Source organism: Podarcis muralis, chromosome 11, assembly GCF_964188315.1.
Source record: "Podarcis muralis chromosome 11, rPodMur119.hap1.1, whole genome shotgun sequence".
NCBI classification, from domain to species: Eukaryota; Metazoa; Chordata; class Lepidosauria; order Squamata; family Lacertidae; genus Podarcis; species Podarcis muralis.
This window is the reverse complement of record NC_135665.1, coordinates 40321686-40345468: the sequence shown is the minus strand read 5'-3', so window position 1 is coordinate 40345468 and position 23783 is coordinate 40321686. Positions and strand designations below refer to the sequence as shown.

The following is a 23783-nucleotide window of genomic DNA, read 5'->3' as shown; positions in this document are numbered from 1 at the left end:
TTGAGAGGTTGAGTAGAATTAACAGGGACACATTTCCCTTATCTCTCTCCTGACAGAAGTCATCATTCAGGGTGACCAAAGCAGTATATGTGCTGAAACTGAGACTAAATCCCAGCTGAAATGGAGCTAGAAAATCATTTTCTTCTACGAGTGCCTGGATCTGGTCTGCAACCACCCATTCAAGAACCTTGCCCAAGAAGGGGAGATTAGCAACTGGCTTTACTTAGATTTTCAAAATACAGGGAGGGTTTCTTGAGGAGTAGTTTTACCCCAGAGCCAGTCGCCTCAGCATGGATGAGCAGTCTGGGGTCATCAACACTGCCTCTGACAAGACCTTCTCTGTCAGTTCAGGAGTCTGTGAGGCAGTATTAAACAGGGTTGTGTTATCACCCCAACTCTATTTATTATTTTCATTCCCATGATCCTACACATTGTTGAAGGGAAACTCCCCACCAGAGTAGAAATCCTATATTGAACAGATGGAAAGCTCTTTAATCTGAGTAGGCTGAAAGTAAAGAGTGAGGCTAGCATGACTTCCATCATAGAGCTTCAGTATGCTGATGACAACATAGTGTGTGCACACTCAGAGGATGATCTTCAAATCATCCTAAATATCTCTGCAGAAGCTTACGAAAAGTTTGGCCTATCGTCCAAACTCCAAAAAACCAAAGTGCTATACCAACAAGCACAAAACAACCCCTCTGCAGCACCACAAATACCTGGGCAGTTATCTTTCCACAAGGGTTGACATTGATGCCGAACTCCAGCAGGGAAACCAAAACGCTTATTTACAATGCTATTGTACCTTACTATATGATTGTGAAACATGGACCGCTGTCAGAGCTGCCCTAGGTCCCAGCTCACAAAGGACCAACGCCAGTGTGTTACTATTTACAAAAGTCTTTATTGAAGTTCAGTTTCGATTTCAAAGCCGCGGCGCGCAGCTCTACGTCCTAAACTCTAGACCGCTGAAGCTCTGTCTGAATCTCCTCCCCCCAGACACCAGTTTAAGACTCTAGCCTTGCTCCACCTCTTCCTTTGCTCTCTTCTCCTCTGGGCCCGCCTGTCCGCTGGGGTCTCGCCTCTTCTAGACTCTTCTGACGCTGAGTCCCCTGAGTCTTCTCCCTCCCTCCGGCGGGCTTTAGGACCTGGTTCCCAATCCGGGTTTCCTGCTGTGCCGCGCGCCTGTACATTCGAACTTGGCGTGCGCGCCCAGCCGGCCACCTTCCTCCTGACCGTTACACTGCTCCTGTCACTGCTTTCCCCTTCGGGGAGGCTAGCTGCACCTGACTCCCCCTCCGTTCCCTCACTCTGCGATGGAGGCGTGGCCAACCCTGACTCATCTTTTCTCCCTGCTGGAGGAGAAGCTGGCCCTGCTACACGTGACTCTTCCCCCTCACTACGCTCTGGTGGAGGAGCTGGTCCTGATCTCCCGCTACTGCTTTGGGAGTCCCCGCTGGCCCCTTGCTTCTGGTGTGTCCCCCCTGGGACCCCCCTTGCCCTGGCCATCGGCGCCCCCCTCTGGGAATCTTCTGATTCGCTGGAGAGACTCATGGAATCTCTCGAGCCACTTTCATACTCCCCTACGCTGCCCTCAGATTCTTCCCCTTCGCTCTCCATTTCCTCTCTCCCCTGTGCCTCTGCTCCTGAGCCCCTGACAACCGCGTATAAACTTCATCTCCAACTCCTTGAAAGATTTAATCAACGGTGTCTCTGAAAATTTTTACACATCACTTGGGAAGACAGGCGAACGTACGCCATTGTACTGGAAGAAGCAAAGATCACCAGTGTTGAAGCAATTACTCTTCAACATCAACTTTGTTGGACTGGTCATGTGGTTCTGATGCCTGATTATTGTCTTCCAAAGCAACTACAGCGGTACCTTGAGTTACAAACGCCTCAGGTTACAAACTCCGCTAACCTGGAAGAGTTACCTCGAGTTGAGAACTTTGCCCCAGGATGAGAATAGAAATCGTGTGCTGGCGGCGCAGTGGCAGCAAGAGGCCCCATTAGCGAAAGCACGCCTCTAGTTAAGAACAGTTTCAGGTTAAGAACGGACCTCCGGAACGAATTAAGTTCGTAACTAGAGGTCCCACTGTACTCTATTCCGAACTTAAAAATGAAAAGTACAAAAGAGGTCAACAAAAGAGGTTTAAAGACTCTCTCCAGGCAAATCTGCCATTATAAGAGAACAAGGGAGACACTTGAGTTCCGGCACCCCTTTTTTTCTAGAAAAATAGCACTGCTATGTTGATGGAAACAGACTGATTTCATGGAGAAATAGATGGTATAAGAGGAAAATTAAATAGATTTTTGTTTTATTACAAATATTCTAATTTGCCAATGCAAATTCTTCTCCCTAAGGGTGTAGTCTAAAGATAATTTATTTTGTGTGTCTTTTAAATACACTTGGTGTTAGTTTAAGATAGAGTAAGTTTTGAGACACATAGAATTGTTTCTATTTTGTTAATTATGTAGTGCCATCTGGTGGCTTTACCACCTCTTGCTGCAATATAGTTAAAATGGAGCTTAAAACAGAATATGAAAATTCAGTGGTGTGTTTTCATGATGTTATTCCTCCCAGCTTTAAAATCCAAGTGCATATTCTTAATATGTTTGTCTGTACATTATGAAAGCAAGTTTTTATACTTTGCTGGATGGAGACCAGTTCATTCTAATTTCATCTATAGGTGGTTATGCGTATATTGCAATGTTTATGTCATGAGATTTATAAATACAGTGGTACCCTGGTTTAAGAATGATTCGGTTTACAAACTCTGCAAAACCAGAAGTAGTGTCCTGGTTTGCAAACTTTATCGCGGTCTAAGAACGGAAGCCGAACGGTGGAAGGGCACTGAGAGGCCTCATTACCGTGGATTCTGGCGTACTAGGTGACTGGGCGTATTAGATGACCCCCCAAATTGGCAGCTGCAATTTGGGGGGTCATCTAATAAGCCCAGTCGCCTAATATGCTGGGCAGCTCTGCGCCGGGAGAAAGCTGCTGAAGCAGCAGCGGTGGGTGGCGGGCTCCTCGCCGAGTGGCTTTCTCCTGGCACGGAGCCCGCCCACCTTATACCCGGCGTATAAGGCGATCCCCGACTTTTTAACCTCTTTTCTGGGGTTAAAAAGTCGCCTTATACGCCGGAATCTACGGTAACTAATGAGGAAAAGCACGTCTCGGTTTAAGAATGGTTTTGGTTTAAGAATGGACTTCCGGAACGGATTAAGTTCGTAAACCAAGGTACTGCTGTACTACAGAATTCACAGAGGAAATCCCTGTGTAGAATTGAAAGTTCCATTTTGTTGAGCTTAATTGGGCGAGCTTTCTGTATCCACAAGTAATGTGGTTAATATTTTAGGCTGGAGCAATAGGCCCCAAATATATGTAAAACCTATTGGCAGCATTCTATCTGATAGCTCTATAGGCAGTCAAGCCCAGCTCAGAAGTTAGAAGAAAAGCAGCAAGCTGGAGAGAGGAAACAATGTTTGATTTCTCACTGACTCCAGTGTTGTGGCAAGGACCTCTTGGGGTGTTAATACTGAGGCTCAGGTTGTATATATGTGTAAATAAATCATATATCACAAAGACAAAACAGTCTCCACTGTACCTCATTCCAAAAGCAAACACGAACCCTCGGTACGTGCTTGGAACCCCTGGAATCTTGCACCACTTGGAGATTGGGGTGGCATGCAACAATAGTAAAGCTTAAAGAGTTGTATGAAAAGAAGTTTCCCATACCATTTTCTCTCTCTTAGTGAAGGAAACAACATATAGTCAGATAACATATGGCCCTATGTATGTTTACTTTGTAAGCTTTGTTAAGTTTGATGGGTAAGTGTGCACAGGATTGTACTCTGAACGTAAACTGCTAACATTCCAGGCGACTTCACACTTGACAATGACTTGGTCCAGGGACAAGAAATGTTACACAAAAGATAAGGTAGCCTAACTAGTTGCAATTTGGTGTGATCACCTTTTACTTCATAAAATAAACCAGGAGACTTCTGGTGAAAAAATACTCCACTGAGAAAAAGTAGGCTTATACTGAGGATGTTCAATGGATTTTAGTTTAAAAAAATAAAAATAAAATATCTACATTCTCATACTATATATTTGTTGTAAATTGGGTGCTCTAAGGCAGCAGACATCGCCTGTTAGGAATCTTTTTTTACTCTGCCTGAGGCTAGCAGGCAAGTACTTGCTTGCAAACCTGCCTTGGTATTGTTTTTATCCTTTATGAATAATAATTGTTACATCTCTCCCTCTATCGACTCTTCTCTCTCTCTCACCCATTCAAAGTTCCAATTCCCATGTAGAGAAGCCTACTGCAGCAAAGGACTTTATTGCATGGTCACCTGCATTTTGAACTTTTCTGCATATATAGCTACCAGTTAAAATTCCATGAACAAGGCTTAAGTATAGCCAGTCTATGCTTTCATCCTGAAATAACAACACTACTGTACTGTCAGGGAACTGCCATCGGAAGGACAGGAGGTGGAAGGGCTCACAGAGGTTGAGAGAGACTTAGCAGCTGAAGAGGGAACCAGCAGGGGGAGAGAAGGAGCTCCAAGGGAAAGTGAGTCGGAGGGATGGCTCAGGGACACTTCCAGCGAAAATAGTGGGGAGGTTTCAGGACCTCCTATAGGGACACCCACTCCTCGCCGGAAACTGTCGCGCAGAGAGTCCAGAAGACGTGTTTCCGTTAAGGAGCTTTTATGCTGGAAGAGATTCCGTAAGCGCCCACTGTCGGATTCTGCTAGCGACTGACGGAGCCATGCTTGAGGGGCTCCGTCGTAGGCAGAGGTTTGCGGACTTGGCCAAACTCTGAGGGACTAGGATTTTACGCACAAGCAGCTCATCATCCCATCACATGTACTAATTGTATATTCAGAACAGTTTTTGATTAGCATTGGCAAATAATAATGAGAGATATTTGGATAACATAAAGCTGCCAATGTATTGGCACCCGGATTCATGACAGAGGTAGCTCAAACAAAAGCTGACAGGCAATATTTTTTAAATAATTGAAAGTGGTGTAAGAGTTGCATCTCTCCACATTGCACAGCCATTTATTTTGTCATCTCAGTTCAAATAGGCTTTGTAGGTTTTTGATATGATGTAAACTTACTATATTTAATTGTATTTTATCTTGCCCTTTCCAAGTGCAAAAATGAGATGTGAACAATGACCAGATAGTCCTCCTTCAAATTGCTTTCAATTTCATTTGTAAGTGTGTGTGTGCGTATGGGGAACATATCGCCTGTGGGCAGATGAAGGTTTGCTAGCATTCCATCTCTCTCCTTCTTTAAATAGCTTAAGGCAAATGTGGTGTTCTCTGAAGCTAGCAAGCGTTCTTTTTTTTACACATACAAATGGCCTATCTTTTACAACTACCATTTTATGCTTCCTCAGTGCATGTACAATCGTGCATGTGCACATCGCCACAACCCGGAAGTGGCCGGAGTGAGATTACACACGTTCCACCAACATGTGTGGAAGCCACAAACATAATCCTCATGTAAATGGAGGTTGTATTTCAAGTTGAGAATGGATTTTAACTCCAGCATCTCTGCTTTTTTTTTACAGCTTGATAGTATATTGTCACCTCCATCTATGCCATTTCGGAAATCTAGCAACCCTGAAGTTTCTTCTGGCCCCAGCAAGCCACTGAAATTTAAAAGACAACTCAGTGAAGATGGGAGACCATTTAGAAGAGGAAGTCTTGGAGGAGCTCTGACTGGTAAGGAAAATGGCATGTCCATATAGTCAAGGATGGATATATTCCCATACATAGTAAAAAAAAAAAAAAAGCTCTGCTATAGAAAACACGCCTGATCTTAAAAATTTATAGACACCAGTCAAGCTCAGAGTTTTGTGTACTGATTATAGACAGATGACTTAGAGAGGATAACACAGACAGATATCTCCATGAGTCATTTTAATGAATCTCCACGATACTGTCTCTGTAAAGTAAGATTAGCAATTACTCCTGCTCCCCACCAAAATCCATTGTACTGGTTATTGCAGCCCATTATTTAGTGAAGCCTGCATTCCTTTCTGGGTAACTTCCTGAGACCGTATGTCAGTGGTGGGTGGGACTGGAGACAAAAGTCAGCAGAGCAACAAATGTAAATTTTGCCTTTGATCAGAAGGTTAGTTTCTACACACAACTCTCTACCCCTCCCTCCCATCCAAGTAAGCAGGGAATCATTATAAGAAATCAATGACACACCCCAGCCAGGCAGAATTACTCAAGGAAAGTGCAGAGCAGGGCCAATGAGGGGGGTGATGTGGCAAGAGTCCCAAGGGCCAGGTAGACTGTGTGGAAGGGCACATTTGGCCCCTGTCACTGATATATACACTAGCTTCTTAGTCATAGGCGAGAAGGAATTGTATGCAGGCAAGTGAGCAGGCTGGTAGAAGAATGGCAGAACACTTCGTGTGTTGTATGTACCTAGTATAGAACTGCAGCTGGCTCTTGCAAAATGATGAAGCCCTGTCCTTTTTCTGCCAGCCCCAGCAGGCTAGTAAAAAGAAAAAAGAAAAAAGCATGTTAGTAACTTTTGTGGCCTTACATGCAAGGCTAATTTACTACCATGGTAGCTTTTGGGTTGCCCTTTTTTTTACTTACATAAAGTAGAAGTTACTCAATGGACCTTTAATTCCACTAAGAATGTACTGCTGTGGCTCCTGGGGGGTGGGTGTGTCTCAGATATCAGAACTCCATTTCCAGTGTCAGATGCCTATAGAAGATACATGCTGAGAGTGAGCTGTGTTGTGCCACTCAGAAACCAAGCAGTGGAATCTTAAAATGTCCTGCAGAAAATGTCAACATGCCCAGCAGAAGTGACAGCTATCTATTTGGAGAGTGATGCGTATAATGTGATTTTGTGTGTGTTATAAACACTTTTTTGTTGTTTGTTAGAGTAAAACTCTAGTTTCCCATGGATAACATGTTCATTTTTGCAAATTCTTTACAGTGGAAATTATCAGTTACCACCAACAGACAACTTGATCCTTCTGTACTCCACCTTTAGTTATTTCCCTTCAATTTTGTCAGTTGGACACTTGTTCATTTTCCAATAAGTCTGTTGATGGTGGAGAAGGAAGAATTCTGAAGTCAAATTAACTATATACTTTTTCACTAGATTCTCCCTGCCACTTTCACATTCTTAGCTACTTGCCTTTCTGGAAGCTGCTATAGATCTCAAGAGAGAAGCTTGTCAATCATGTCACTTCATAAAATTATTCATGAATTCTAAATTTAAGTGTATTAGGAGACTGTCGACAATTTTTAATGTACAGCGTGGGTAGCCATTTTGCTGTTAGTTTCTGAATTACCACCATATATTTTAATAACAAATTCTCTATTTAAATTAAATATATCAACAGCAATTTATATGTTCAAACTAATTGGTTATAATTCGCTGCCGAACTGAGTCAAGGCTCTTGATTTCCCTTTATTAAAATATTAAATGCAGAAAACAAAGCTGCATGATTTATTCCTGTCATGAAGCAGGAAAACTGGTTAACTGCAAAGCTCCTTTGCTGCAGTGAATGGGTTTCATGAGCTGAAGTAACTTCAAAGGGCTTTATACAATCACTTGGGCTCGGGCTTAAATTGTCAGAATTGAGAATGCTCCACAGGCTTAGTAGGCTATGCTGAAAGTGGAATTCAAGATAGAAAATAATGGCTTTCTAAATGGGCTGGAGGTGAAGAGTGCTGTGTCTAACTAGGTTCAAAGTGAACTAAAATGTGTGACTTTATTTCCTTTCTATTACTTATTACAGAGCTGTATTGCATTGTAGTAACTTAAATGTTTTTGTTCATTATGCTAAGAAGTTTTAGGATGCTGAAATTGACTTTACCTTATTTATATATAATAAATAAAAATAAAGGTGAAATGCCTTTAATTTGGTTACTATGCTGTGTAGCAATTTCAGGCAGTTATTTCAGGCAATAAAATGCAGTCTAACTAATTCTATGCCGTTTAAGTCAGTGGCTCAGTTTATATGTAATGCTAAGCCAAACAATGGCTAAGTGTGAGTTAACGTTTATATGAATGCATGGAGCAAACATTGTGGCTGCTTCGCGTCTCCCTTCATCCTGTACTATCCTGAGCTAAGCCATGGTTTGGTTTAGTGTCGTGTCTGAATCCTGGTTTGTGGTTTGTCTAGCCAAGAACAAACCATGAAAATACAAAACTGAGTGGTATAGAGTGAGTGATGGGGAATACCACTCCCTGACCTCCAGCTGATCCCCAGATAGCAGTGGAATCCAGTATAATTAACTTTAACATTAGGTTCAGGATGGATAAATGAAAGTAGCTTTTTACACAACACATATATAAATTATGACGTTTGCTGCCATAAGATGTGATTTGATGACTCTAAAGAAGAATTGAACAATTAGCTATGATAGCAGAATAATGTAACAGCCGTGTCCAGAGGCAGATGCTGAATCTCATGCACTGAGAACAAACATTCAATACCTGTTGTGTTCATGCCCTGCTTGTAGGCTTCTGACTGGGTAGTTGACAGCAGGATCCTGGACAAGATAGATCCTTGGAGTGATGAAGCAGAGGAACTATTCCTGTGTTTTTGTGCTGTTGGGGCAGAATGTTATTTCCCCCAATGCTTCTTGTTTTAATTGAAATTTGTGAAAGTTGCTTTGGTGTTTGTGTAACTCAGAGGTGGGGAACCTGTGGTTCTCTAGATGTTGCTGAGCTACAGCTCCCTTCTTCCTAGCCATTGGCTGTGCTTGCTGGGCCTGATGGGAGTTCTAGTACAGCAACATTATGGGGCCAAAGATTCCCCAGCCTGGATGTAATTTAAGGCAGTTTCAGTACATGTGCTGTAAACTGGAAGAATAAATGCATGAAACTTGAAAAACCTTTGTTTAAGAAACAGGCCACTTTGTCCAAAGTAGCATGCTTGTGCCACTCTCTAAGCTATTTCTGAAGAGTTTTCATTGATGGACGTTTATGGCATTAATTGTGGCTTAAAGGTTCAGCTGAAACACATTTCTTCCTTTATTACAGATCATAGTGAAATAGCAGTAGTCATTCTGAAAGAGCAAAGAATTAAAATAACACTAATTGTAAATGTTAACTGGGCAATTATTCCAAACTATTGAGGATATTTTAGCACCTCAATAATATGAGCTAGATAGGTTTTATTACTGTGTGGAGGAAGGGGCATGAAAGTGCTGAATTTTGTTAATGGGGGTTCTGTACAATGCAATGGCCAAGGACAGCACAATTAAGTCATCTGTACTTCTAGCTTTGATTGAATTATATCAGCTTTAATGGACAGATTGGGGGAAAATGTTTATCTCTCTTTTAAATCTGGCAGGGAAAGAAGCATTGTCCGTTAATTTTAACCATATGCAGCTAAGTAATACACTTGACAGATGCTAATTTCCTTAAGTTGTAAGCAGCAAATGATGCATGAATTAAACAGCAACATGCTTTTTAAATGCCTGCTGGTATTCCTCCCAAACTGGATTTAAATAAAGTTTCTTGATGTAACTACAAGGAACCAAGATAACAATAATGAAGGGTTTCATAACAATGGTTTTAAAATTAATCAATTGTTTTATTTTTCTATTAAGTCTAATGGGGATGGTTGCATTAATTCTGCATACATTATTGTAAAAACAAACACTAACATTTACATATTTCTTTTTTCACCCTGCTGGCGCTACAACAGTTTGTACTAATAAAAGTGATGTCTTAGAGTCTTAGTTGCTAGGGTCTCTGGTGATCAGATTGAGAAGGGATTTATCCTCTTACTGCTCCTACCCTTCAAGTTAAATACAGTCATTTGAAGAAATCATTGTTTGATGCAGATTATCTTAACATTTACTTCCTGCATTACTGAGCTTAAATACATAGCATGATACAGTCAAAGTTAAGTACTTCTAAGACTCATATCAATGGGAGAATTACTGTGCAATCCTAGGCATGTCTACTCAGAGGTCAGTAGGACTTAATCCAGGTAATGGTGCATAGGATTGTAGCCTTAAGCTTTTACTCTTTTTAAAAAATAATAAATCAGTAATGAAATTAATGGGCCTTAAGTCTTTAGTTCTGGTTAGATAGTGTCTAGATTGTGATAATAGTTGTTTTTAAAGCCATTTCCATGTCTCTGGAAAGAAAGGGGGATAATTCCCATTAGGATTCAGCAGTCAAGCATGTATTCAGCAGCCAAGAACAGTTCAGTTTTAAAGTTATTTTTGAAAATGTGGTGATTTACCTAGAATGTACATTTTTTCTTACAGACTGTCTTCTAGCCAACTGCCCTAATATCACATATGTGTTCATAAACATATAGGCATATATATGCACCAGGCAATCTTTTTAATTGTTTACTTAAAAACAGCTGCTCTATATCTTTCTTTAAGTCAATCAGTTTACTTATATAATGCATTCTCCACGAATAGTTGGTGGTTCACAGAAAATAAGTCTACAATAATAATACACAGGTATAATACTTATTAAAGTTATAACATGACTGCAGAAATTAACAATTCACTTAAAATATATCAAAGTAAGCATAAAACTTACCAGCAATATTCAATACATTCACATCCCAAGGTAGTCCAAATCTGATGGTGTTACCATAAGTACATTAATAAAGAAACACATTTTAATAATAATAGATCTCTAAGTGATTTACAGTAGATTAAAACAGAATAGCAACCCCCCTTTTGTATGTAGACCCAACAGGCTCAGTGTTTACTTTTGAAGGCTCCGAGGGCTAGAAGATGAAGTAAAGTAGGTAGTACCCCCCAATGGTCAATATTGAGTCTTTCTCCCCTCGCAGCACTTCTCCTGGAAACAGCTTCTTGATGAAGGTTCCTTGTGCCAGAGTCTGGGGACTCAGCTACATTAGTCAAAAAAACATGTTTTGAATTAGTTATAAACATGCAACATCAGATGGCGCCAGAGAGCAAAAGCGATTTTTACATCGCTCCAGCCCCCTTTTGTTATAACGATTTAATTTCTGACTTATTTATGGTGGTGGGGGGGGGGGTTTCTGTGTGTATATCTACCCTGGGTAAGAAATGTACTAGATAGGTCCCAAATGAGTAAAGTAAGTCTTTTTTTTCTAAAAAGGCAAGAAACAGGAGAAAGGAAGTAAGTAGAGAGAAAGAACACCCAAGGGATCAAAATTAATTCTTAGTGCAAGTTAAAAAAAGAGAAGGCATTAGGAACAATGGGTCAAATCATAAATAAACTAAAAAATCCTCCTATTCACAAGTCTCTCATTTCTTCTTTTGTTCATCAGTTACTTAATTCTCAGAATGGGATAAGTTTGTATTTATATTTGTATTTGCACAGTAAGATTTATTACCTGGAGTATGTGCATATATCTAAGGCTAGCTGAGTATCTATTTCAGAAGCTTATGAGGAGCATTCGAGGTTTAAATCTTGCTAAGTCAGACCAAATTTGTCCATTTACAGTGAGTTGCATGGACTAATATTGCAGACCATTAACTGTGCAAGAGGCTGTGTACTGACAACTTTTTTTCCACCTAAACTTTCGACAGGTAGGTACTTGCTGCCAAATGCTGTTACACAACAGTCATGGCAAACTGGAGAAACTTCCAATCTTGTCCGAATGCGCAGTCAAGCTCTTGGGCAGTCAGCACCTTCTCTGACAGCTAGCTTGGTGAGTTATATTTTCAAATATTTGTTTATTCAAGGAACTAATGTTTATGTAACATTGCTGCAAGGAGTTTATTTGCACTACAGTCAAATAATCCAAAATTGTTTTCAAAAGATACAGTAATTCAGGGCCTTTCACATAACTGTTGTCGGTTACTGTATATAATAGTACTAAACATGTACAGTTTATCTGAATTATGTTTACTGGGGGAGCTGTAATTTTGAATTGCCTTACTTGCTTTCCTATAAAACCTCAGCTGGGAGCACATTTTAGTATAGTTTTTCCATTTAAGTAGTCTATTTAAGAAAAAGAAGCAGTCACATTTTTTTAATAATACACTAGTTTCAAATACTGGGGTATGTTTTTTAAAAAAGACATTCTATTATTTTGTTCTATTATGTGCATTCAAGTAGCTTACTAAAGGAATGTGTATATTGGTGTGTGTATTTGAAGCTCATCATGATAACGAGTAAAACATAGATTGGCATACTGTGTAGGATTTTTTAAATTGGGTGATGGAGCTTCAGGTTGCAGTTGGTACTAAATCTCTAAGTTAGAGGAATGTTAGCAATAGAATCAACTTTTGCACCACCACTATTTTATAGGGGGAGGGGGTTATGTTTTTGAAAGTCATCTTGCAGGTCAATGGAATGGTAAGGCTGTCCTCAAAAAGTATTCAGTCTTGGTGTGGCCCTGAAGACTATTTTAATCTTAGTGTTAACTTTTTCACCCCACCGCTCCAAAACCAAAGAAGAAGCTTGGGCCTGACACTTCATTAGAGATAATAAGAAAGTACTAAGTACCTGTGCTTATTTCAAAATATATATTTAAACTGATAGATATATTTAGTTATGAAAGCATGGAGATGGAATAGTTCCTCAATGAAATCAGATTTGGAGACAGGTAGATAAAATCTCATCAAGTCTGCCAGTTGGGGATGCACAATATAAATTATTACTGAGGTGGTATCTAACACCTGCAGGGTTAAATAAAATCCACCCAGTTAATGGCTCTGAATGTTGGGAATGTTTTGTGGGAAATGTCCATTTATTACATAATGTGATGGGAATGCCCAATTGTCACAAATTATTGGTGGCAAATAACTAAAAATATCTCAGATATAATAGAGCATATATTGAGACCTAGCCCTGTGTAGATGGGGATATTGTAACTATAAATCTGAAATCACTTGTCAGTATTGCCAAAATTGTATGGACAAGAAAATGGAAATGCCAGCAGGCCCCAACAGAGTGGGAATAGTTGATGAAATGTACAGAACTGCCTGTAATGGACAAGCTGACAGAGCTAGTAGTAGTAGTAATAATAATAATAATAATAATAATAATAATAATAATAATAATAATATAAGGAAGGTAGGCAGGCTAGGAAATGCTGACTTTGCCGCAAGATAGAACTGTTTTGTTGAGTTCTGGAATGTGCACTATAAATGTAGGATTGGAAATATTTTAGCGTATGTAATTATGTATGAGAAAACATGGGGATAGTGAGATTTATGTGTATAACATCACATTAAAAAACTTCATACACTTAGAACTATAGCATCAAGTAGTATCTGAAGCAAAACATTGCAACGTGGAGTGTTCAGTCAATTAACAAGTAAGAAAGTAAAACAGCCAGATTGGACCACACCAAAGACCTTTCTAGTCTAGCACTCTATTCCCACAGTGACTACAGGAAAACCGCAAAAAGAAATGAACATAATATTTCTTTCTCCACTCAAATTCTAGTCCCCTCACACATGTACAGAGTGTTTCAGTATGAAAGGTATGGAAATGAAACATATAACAATATTTTTGTCCATTTTCATGGTACAGAGTCTGAGGTAGTAGAGAATGAGTTTATAAAGTCTACACACTTATAAGGAAGTACCATAGATTCTAATTTCAATTTTTAGATGTGACTTCTCTTGAAACATAGAATTGTGGTTGTTCTATTAAATAATGGCTTTTCACGTAATGATGGTATGCAGCATTGGAAGTTATCTAAATTAACATACCCTTCATTTTTTCTGCATTACATTTTAACGCTGATACTTGACCAGTGATGTGCTGTTTTGGTTCACTCAGTCAGCATTTGTCTAAATAAATGCTGCTTATTTGACCTTATTACATATTTGCTGTTGGAAAAGAGCAGAACATTCATTTCTGAAATATTCCTCTCTTGCTTTGTAGAAGAATTCCTCTGTACTCTGTTATTTCCACAGCTGAAAATAACTGTATGGAAAGGAATGGCCTTTCTTCCTGGGGAGTTTGCTGTATTTGTTTAGGAGAGAACAAATAACAAACACTTAATTGAAAATAATAACTCCTACTAAATTGTCATATGCCTTTTGTAAAAATGGTTTCAGATATAATTATGTTAATTAGATTATAACTTGGTATTTGTATGTATTTCAGGAGTACTTCAGTACTATTTTATGCTTTACTTCCTCAAATAAAATGGTTCAATTACCTACCTGAGAGGATATAAAATACCTTATGTACATAATGCAAGAATAAACAAGTGTGCCTTCAGAAGCATTAATTGGAAATATATTTGAATGTCAAATATAGTGCTGGCTTGCTTTTTAGCAGTAATGTTGAAATCACTGTTCTGTTAAAATGGGTTGTTTAAGAGTATTGAAGTGGGTCAAAGAGCTTCCTGAGCAACACTGTAATTGAAAGGGCTGGCCCACCCATGAGGCAGAGTGAGGCAGCTGCCTCGAGCAACGAAAGTCCCACTGCTAGTGTAGAAGTGCTGCCACCAGCAGCACCAGTTTTCAGTGAGATCTTGCCAGTAACTGGCACTGCTGCTGGTACTTTGTGGACACCTCCACACAATACAGATAACAGAGGCTTGCGGCACCCGCTGCAGCTTGTGGGGTGCCAATGGGGCAGGTGGCACATTCCTCTTTTGCCTCAGGCAGCAAAATGGGATATGCTGCCCCTGGTAATTGACATGGTCTATATATTCAGCAAAATTAAAATACTTATTGCAACTGGTCTCTCTCTCTCTCTCTCTCTCTCTCTCTCTCTCTCTCTCTCTCACACACACACACACACACACACACACACACACACACTGATTTGTTCTGTGAACAACATGGTCTGTGACTGCTTAGATGCTGCCTTCTGTGACAATCTCATAGACGTGCTGAGAGACTACTTTATTAAATTATCTTTCTATTATATGAGGGTGTTTCCTGATGGGGAGTTCTAAGTTTTACAAAATAATTCCATGGAATTAGCCTTTTTTATTTTTTAAAAAAGTTAACTCATTCTGCTCTTGGGATATACCTGTGCGGACAAGGAAGGGATTTGTGTCCAGAACTCAAACCTAAGGACTCCTCATAGGCGGAGGAATGGGAGCACGCCCCTCCCTGAAGAACAAATGGATCCAGATACCTCTGCTTGAGCACCAGAGGTCACTATGCCAGCTTCCTAGATTACTGGATGGCTCTTAGATCCCCCCCTCCATCTTCCCCAGGACTAGAGAAGCAGGGGATATGGCAAGCCAGGTAAAAGGTTTAAAGCCACTGCCTAATGTGGCTGACTAATGGGATGTCAGGGACCAGCTGGACACTGAGGAGAGTTGGCTGGAAGCTGATCTCCCAGGTAGCAAGCAGGACAACTCTACTTCTTTGTGCAAGACAGAAAAGGCTCAGGACAAGGGAGAGGTCATGAAGTGGACAGGCAACAGGAAATTCACAGGCAAGCAATGGAGATACTTCACGGAATGCTCTTCCTGCTCACTGCCCCAGTTGCACATTTTTCGATCCATACCCCAGAGAGACCGCTCTGCTTCTCCACTCTTCTCCCTAAAATAAGATTTTCTGAGCCCACAAAAGAGCATTAAAAAGAATGAACAAATCATGGCTATGCCCAAGTTAAATGCCTTGCCATAAAGGTTTTCATGGGAGGGAGGGGTGCAACCCCCCTGATAGCTCTTTTTCCTCCCATCACTGGCAGAAGCTGTTGTGTCCGTCACTTAGGTATGGCCAGAGTTAAAAACTGACCTGTATCAGGCTTTAAAGTTATTACTCTGGCCTTTTTTCATATTCTATTTTGTGAGCACCTCTGTGTTCTTGGGAAGTGGCAGGCAAAATAACTGAATGTATACCTGCTGTTCTCAGAGTCACTGTGAGCTTATGTATGCTTATTCATGTGTTTCATATAAAGCAGAATGGAAGGGTGTAAATTTTATAAATAAATAGGTGCAAATGTGCGCCCTTCCCTCGAAGCATATCTTGTTCTATCCCTCCTAGCAAGGAAGGGCACAGACTTTGCAAAGTCCTTTAATACTGGAGTCAGATGCAAAATTTCATTAGAAGGTTAGCTCTTCTGGTTAAAGTTCATGCTGATTTGGTCTGGTAAAAGCTTTCTGACTCAGTTTTTTATATTTTATTTCACAAGGAGTAGTGCCAGTTGTGGCACAGTCTTGGGGAAAGACTGTTGCTTTTCTTGTCTGTTAATATCTAGAGTCCCCATGACCTCAAGAGGGCTTTAAAAGCATACATCTTCAAACTATCTAAAAATAGTATATTCTTCCCAAAAGCAACCTTCGGGGTCATGCTCCTGCCTGGCAGGCGAGCAAGCAATAAAGGCAAGTAATAAATAAAAGAATTTTTGGGGGATTTTCTTTGCTTTCTGCCACTTGAGGGGGAAGAAGAAAAAGAACTATTGGAAGGATTAAACAACCATATTAAAATGTGGTATAAGAAATGTAAAGCAATACTGGATCACAGAAGTAACATAGCCTCTAAGGAGAATGCTCACTGCCCTTTTTGTATCTCTAGTCTCAAGCATTAGTTAAAAAGCATTAATTAAAAGTAGCTAGCTGTAACTTCCCCATCTGAAGGAATCAGGAATAATGGATAAATAAAAGTATAAAACAATGGACATGGTGGCAGTGGTAAGGCCCTCCACAGTAAATAAGCTTTCCCATGTTTTAATATATTACATCAGAGGCTTAAAACACTACATCAACTTTGTTACCTAAAAAAACCTAGAAAAAGCCTAGAAATAATGTCTCTCAGTTCATCACCATTCCTATATCTGATTCAAACATGGTTTCCAGTTGTTTTATACTACCCATGCACAAGAGTGAGGTATCACCAGGCTTGAGGAGTTCTGTAGTTTGCAGAAATAAATTAAAATCTGTAGGGAGAGGAATTGTAAAAGGAGGTCCCCAAAAACATGGTCATTAGCTATGGAATACTAACTGTTGGGGAGAATGGGAAAACTGGATTGGTGCAGGAATGGAATATACCAGAGGAGAATATGCCTGATTGACCACAACGGGGAACAGAACCATTCCAAACTGGAAAATTTCATGCAGATCTTCATTTTCTAACTAGCTATGACTTTTTCAGAACTCATGGTTCTGGTATGTGTCTTGTCTGCCTTACAGATTCTTACACCTGCCATTCCAGATTGGAACTGAAATAGAAAACTAGAAATTTCCAGCATTTTTAAGTTTGTAGAAGGTTACTCCTTCACAAAATGAATGTTGAGATTTCATTGACAAAGAAAAGTTTTTTAAAAGAGAATAATTTTATATGTAAGATGCTACATTATTGAAACAAATATTTTATATTCGTTTGCATACTGGTTTCCATCAATTTGGCAGTTAATTCTGGTGTATGCAAAGCAATGGGTGTTGGCCTGTGAGATGGGTGAGGTGATTTTTGCAATGGATTTAGCAGACTGCTTTAAAAGTACGAATCTAGTAGTTTGTGCAAGTGATGTCCACTAGGTGGCACAAGAGCTGTGTGTAGTCTATATCATATGTGCTGTAACTAATATGTACTCTGTCCTTCCCTTTTATTTTCAATGTTCATTTGTTATAGTCAAACTCAACTGCCAATCAAGATACAATGACCACACAGGTGCAACAGCTCTTATTTCAAAATGCATATAAAAGCTACCCATATTGGGATTCTGAAAATAGATAAACTGACTCTGCTCACCCTTGCATACAAATATGATAACTAAAGATTTGCTCTTATTTGTCTAGATGTACGGTGAAATTAAAATAGTGCTGGACTTTTAAGACATCTGTTGTTGAAATTCAGCTTGTAGATTTAAATGCATTTGGCTAAATGAGAAGCAGGGTTCTTACACACTCAGTTCATGTTTTTATCCTTTTTCATTATTGACTTCTGATTACTCTTTATTATGAAATGTACTTCAAAGAAAGCATGTTGTTTATGTTGGGATTTATCCGCCCAAGCAACAGGAAGTGGACCACTTAACCTTAGCTTTCTGATGAAGAGGTAGTGTTTTGCTTGCTCTTCAGAGAGTGAGCTCTAAAGGGCAAACAAGATGGGGGAGGAATATCTGCCTGTTCTTTAGAGATGAGCAAGCAGAGGGAATCCTCTGTCTTGGATCTTGGCACTAAGCTAAAGCTCTCTGCCTGCTCTTTAAATAAGGTAGCATTTCCACCCACAGTCACCCCAGTGCTGGAGCGGGAGTGGTGAGAAATGCTGCCTTTTACTTTGCTGTTGGGGAAAACAGCCTGGTGAACAAAATTGGACTCAAGATTGGCCTGCAGGCTGCTGGCTTCCCATGTCTGCTGCAACGCTACAATCCATTGAAGCAGACGGAAGTGCCTAGTGGAGAAAGGGAATAAGAGTGTATTTATAATCTGCACACAATTCCCACTCATTGCTACAGTGCACAGGCAGTCTCTGTATTGTTAAGTCAACTGTTACAGTTGATGAAACCTTTTACTTTCTAATGTATGATATGATGTTGGTTAACTTTGCAGAATTCCAGGCAGTGTGGAATGTTTCTTCCTTCCTCCTTGTCCCCAGGTTTTGATTAGGTAACTCGAAATAATAATAATAATAATAATAATAATAATAATAATAATAATAATAAAGAAGAAGAAGAATACCAAATGCGTGCTCAAATTGTGCTCCATTTCGAAAGGAAAATATATTTCAGGAGCAGTTCAGACATTTTAGATAAGATACTACTAAAATATCTTGTTCCTACTGATAAGGGAAGAAAATGAATTGTACTTCCTAATAAAACAAATTTGCAAATACTTGGTGCATGTGGAGCCAAAGTAGAACATCTTTCTGTTTGATTGATGAGGTGATATGTATGGAGACAGTTTGGTATATATCAAAAGTATACTAGGATGTTTTTGTTAAGCTGTCCAAACTCATAGCTTAAAATTTATGATTTTCTTTTTGAAATGTAAATTTTCAGTACCCTAATTTCTGCTTTTCTTAACTGTATCAGGTTGTGATGGGCAATATGACAAAAATAATAAGTCCAGGAAGATAGTCAACCCTCTAGTTGACAGGAAAAGATTATGATGCTTTCAGACCTAAACTGTATATATTATAAAGCCCTATAACCAAAACAGTAAACTTTAAATGGCAGCATAGATCATATTGCTCACATTTATCTCTTCTTTACTTGATGATAAATATGTTCATTTAAAAGCATATTTTTTAATTTAAAGTGGGTGTCGTAGTAGAGGACAGGAACTTTTTAAAAAACTGATTCAAATTTGCTGTTCAAGGGCAGTCATCACTTAAATTTTAAGCCATTCTTTAGTTGCTGATTTTCAAAAAGGCACTCACACACAATTGTATAGAAGCAGTGACTTAAAAGTGGCCATGGAATCTTATAGGAGCTTTGTTGCTGCTGACTGGTATTGGGGGTGATGTGACACAAGCAACAGCTAGCAAATCTCTATCTTAATCAACAGGTGCATTGTGGACAGCTGTCTGCAGCCCTGGAGCATTTAGTCATAGTGATAAAGCCTTTTGTGGCATTTCTGATTCATGATAAACCATGAGATGGTGACCGATTAAATAAAAAGCTGGAATTTAAATTGCTGGAGGTCACTACAACAGAAATTAAACTTGGTGAAGGAGGATCTGGAAGAAGGGAAGTAGTAAGAGAAATTATCCAATAGAATATTGTCTTCCTAAGTGTCACTATCAAGCAGAAAGATGCTGTTTCTAATGTATTATAGTCTATTATGTTGTTTTTAGTCTATGAGGAAACATAGGAGGACTGTTATTATAGAGTGGTACAATAATTTGAATTATTGGTAATGAAATGTATTTGTCCTATTTTTCTTAGTTATGCTCCACAATAACATTAAATACGTAGCTAGCAACTGTGTCTGGAATTTTATAGGAGTGTTTATGGGGGGTGGGGGAGAGATCATTGGCACTACAACACATAGCAAGGAAAGGTTTAACTCTCTCCTTACCAACTGCCCACTACCTGGTATCTATGAGACTTAGAAAAAAACCTTTCCATTGATGTTCCTCTAACATTTTAAGACGTCTTGCCTGAGGTTCTGCCAACACCTGGTACCAGCACTCTACTTATCCATCAGACAAAATATTTGAATAGTGTGTGCAGTCTTTGGCAAATCTTACCCCTGATTTTATATGATACAATGCACTAAAGCATTATTCAGCTGGGTAGTCATGAGGATCCCAGCCCGTGAACACATATTTCTGCTGGGAGATTTTAATGCCAGAGTTGGGGATGCTCATCACACGTGGAACAAATTCTAAGGCCACTTTGGTATTAACAGCATGAACAAGAACAGACAAAGGCTGCTTTTACTGTGCTCATATCAAGGCCTCTGCGTCATGATCACGTTATTCTCTACTAAGGCAAAACATTGAGTTTCCTGGAGACATTCAAGGTTGGGCCACTGGCACCAGCTGGACTTGATTGTCACGCCTTTACTGAACTGTGTTCATATCACATAGAGCTACCACAGTGCCAACTGCAACATGGATCACTCCCTGGTGGTGAGCAAGATTCTTCTCCAGCCAAAGAGGATGCATAGTACAAAGCAGAAAGTGTGGCCTCAACCTGAGTTTTGTGAGAGCTCTACTGAACTGCCCCAGAGACAGTGTTGAAGCAAGGTGGAACTACATCAAAAAGGCAACCTACAACACAGCTATGCCCTCTTTTGGCAAAAGAGAGCAGCAGATACTGGACTGGTTTGAGGTCAGCATTAAGGACATGGAGCCTGTTGTCACTACAAAGCATGAGGCTCTTGTGAACTACAAGTGTACACCCTGCGAGAAGACGCTTGTGGCACTGAGTAAGGCAAGGAGTGATGTCCAGTGGATTGCCAGACGATGTGCCAATGGCTACTGGTAAAAGCTGTGCCAGAGGATTGAACTTGCTGCTGACAGAGGTAACACTCGCAAAATGTATGGAAAGTGTGAAGAAAGCCTTTGGACCAAAAGGCAAGGAAACTGCACTACTGAAAACCTTGTCTGGAGAGAATCATCACGGACTGCAGCAAGCAGATGAAACGATGGGCAGAGCACCATCAAGAACTGTACTCGCAGGAAAACGTGGTCTCTGACACAGCAATTGACAGCATCCAGACACAGCCTGTCTTGGAAGAGCTGGACGTTCCTTCCTCCACTGATGAGCTGAAGAACGTCATCAACTCTCAGACATGTGGTAAAGCATCAGGACAGGACGCAATCCCAACTGAAGTGCTGAAAGCCAGCCTCCATTGCTCCCTCATAACACACCTCCATAGCCTTCTCTTGCAGTGTTGGGAAACAGAACATGTGCCACCAGACATGCGAAACTCCAGCATTGTTCCAAGAACAAAGGTGACCACTATGACTGTAATGACTACTGTGGAATTGCCCTGCTGAGTACCATGGGGAAAGTCTTCGCCCATGTAGTTCTCAACAGATTGCAGTCACTCGTTGACAGGGTCTACCCCAAGTCACAATGCGGTTCAGGAATGGAATACTTTTCATAACTGTAGGAAGCAAAATTGTACAATTACACTACCCATGGTAAAGTTTACTAATTATTTAAGAGTCAAAAGCAGAAATGTAATATATTGAGACAGAGGTGAACAGTGCTTACTGAATTCTGGTGTAACGAAGCACATACTTCACATGATCCAAAAATTTTATTTGAGATGATATTCCATTTAGTTTGTTATTAATGTAGTTTTTTTCATTTTTTCATAATTTTCTTTGTAAATATTTGTGATTTTACAAAACTGACTAAAAATTACAATTACCAATTAAAAATTCAATCCTTGATTATAGCCCAAGGAGCATTCGTGGGAAGAAGGCTACAAACTCACATGCAAGCTCTGGAACTGGCTGTTGTGTAAAATGTGGCAGTTAGGGATATTGTTACTCTGATACTGAAACAACTGCACTGGCTGCCAGTTGTCTTCTAGGCTCAATTAAGTGTGTTGGTTTTAGCATTTTAAAGCGCTTGGGGACCACATGTCTCATTATGAACTTGTGTGTCTATTAAGAATGAAGGAGAATCACTTTTGAGAATGGCGTCACCTGCAGAGGCCTGCTTAAGGGGCACACATGAGTGGACTGTTTCCTGTGTTGCTCCCAGATTGTTTTGTTCTTATTCTTGGTCTGTTGTATATCACCATGGTTCTTTTCAGAAAGGTGGTGTAAAAATATTAAAAATGCTGGGTAGGATTCAACTAATGAACCCCTGTGGAAGGGCTTCTGTTTGCACAATAGGATTTCCCCTTCTTCCCCTGTGTGCCCTGGGAAATTCACTCGGAGGGGATTGGGAGAATCTTTATAAAAGCACTCAGGAAAGGAGAGGGAATTATATCAGGCAAGCATGGCATGCTTGCACTGACAGAACAATCTCTTTGTGCAGTTTTGAATTCCTTCCACTGTGGTTCTCACCTGTGTTGTCACAAGTACTACACAGTTGTATTTCTTCTATATCAAGAGCAGACGGTGGCATCCTGATTTAATACGCCTAGAGTAACCATTATGGATTAGGGGGATATTTATGTAAATGTTTGACATGGTGTTAAAAGTCACAGCATGCCCCAAGGGATATGTAACCACACAAAAATAATCAACAGTTGTAGTGGAACCAGATTTTAATTTCTGGCAGCAGCAATGACAAGTGTCATTGTCCCAAAGTGTGGAATAACTGGCCTCATATAATCAACATGCTGAAGTTTAATTAATGCAGGCTTAGCCTAGCTCACTTCCCTCTCCCTGGAAGGAAATAGGTAATCAAGTCTTTGTTCTCCTTCAGTCTACCTGAGGAGCGCCATGTGTAAAAAGGTTTGAGCTGATTGCTCAAGTTCAGACAGCATGGCTCTCACCAGCCCCTCTTGAGTTCATTAATAATTTAGGACTGTTCACCACTTTGTAACTAAGCAAAGTTTTACTTCCTGTGCAACTTTCTGGAGCGGATTGAGTTTGTAAGTAAACTATTTTTTAACTTACCAAATGTGTGGTCCTTTCCTATGCTGGGAAAGAGGGAAACTTTTGGAACTCGCTTTGAAGGGCACATTTTAAGGTTTTATTTCCACACATTGCTGAATGTTTTGTGATTTTAAATTTCTATTGGGGTTTTCAACAAAGAGTACTTTTTCTAAACTTTGATATTGGCATCCAGGATTTTTTTCTCTCTGCCTCTCTCTCTCTCTTTCCACAAATACAAAGAGTGTGCTCAACATGACTGTTTGGTTATGAATGAGGGACTGATGTATCTGTAAAGCACTTTTTGAATGCAGTAGAATTTTAAAATACAGTTCATTTATAATGATATTTGTGTTGCTTGTGAAATGATGGACATCTGATTCTAGTATCTGATAGTTTGCATATGTTATAGCTGAAAAATTTAGTCAAATTCCACTGTACAACATTCAACAAATTGACACAACAAACTTTCCAAATCTAAGACTAGCATTCCACACCTGGTCAAAATACAAAAATATGTAGCAAAGACAGTCATTTTATCTTGCTGGTTCTTCAATATCTATATTATTGCCCAGAGCCATTCTTTCAACACTTTATTTTGTCTCACAAGTTTTGGCCTCCAGCATGTAATATAATTTTTTATGTATGTGTGTCTGCTTCTCAAAGTGATGCTTTCTGACAGGAAATCAATATTTTTTCAAGCTAGATTTGAGGGTGCGATTGTCATAATCCTCCTCGTAGACTTTGTTAATGGCTAAATACTAGCCTGTATTTTTATCTTTCACATTGGCCTTTGGTAAGAAATGTACCTTTCACCTCTACTGCAAAAATGTCCCTCTTCATTCCTCACTTCGCAAATGTTTGCAGAGATTTTGAAAAAGG

At 39.8% G+C, this 23783-nt stretch overlaps 1 protein-coding gene across 10 annotated transcripts in view; it reads left to right on the top strand.

The window, feature by feature from the left end:
• Nucleotides 1–23783, top strand: part of MAST4 (microtubule associated serine/threonine kinase family member 4) — a 197412-nt gene that overhangs the window by 21523 nt on the left and 152106 nt on the right. For 9 of the 10 annotated variants that reach the window (XM_077936321.1, XM_077936320.1, XM_077936318.1 and 6 more), the window contains exons 2-3: nt 5588–5741; nt 11556–11677. In XM_077936321.1, the coding sequence (XP_077792447.1) occupies nt 5588–5741; nt 11556–11677 (276 nt within the window). Of the gene's footprint in view, nt 1–5587; nt 5742–11555; nt 11678–23783 lie in introns of those variants that run through there. The other variant, XM_028749237.2, reaches the window with a different exon arrangement.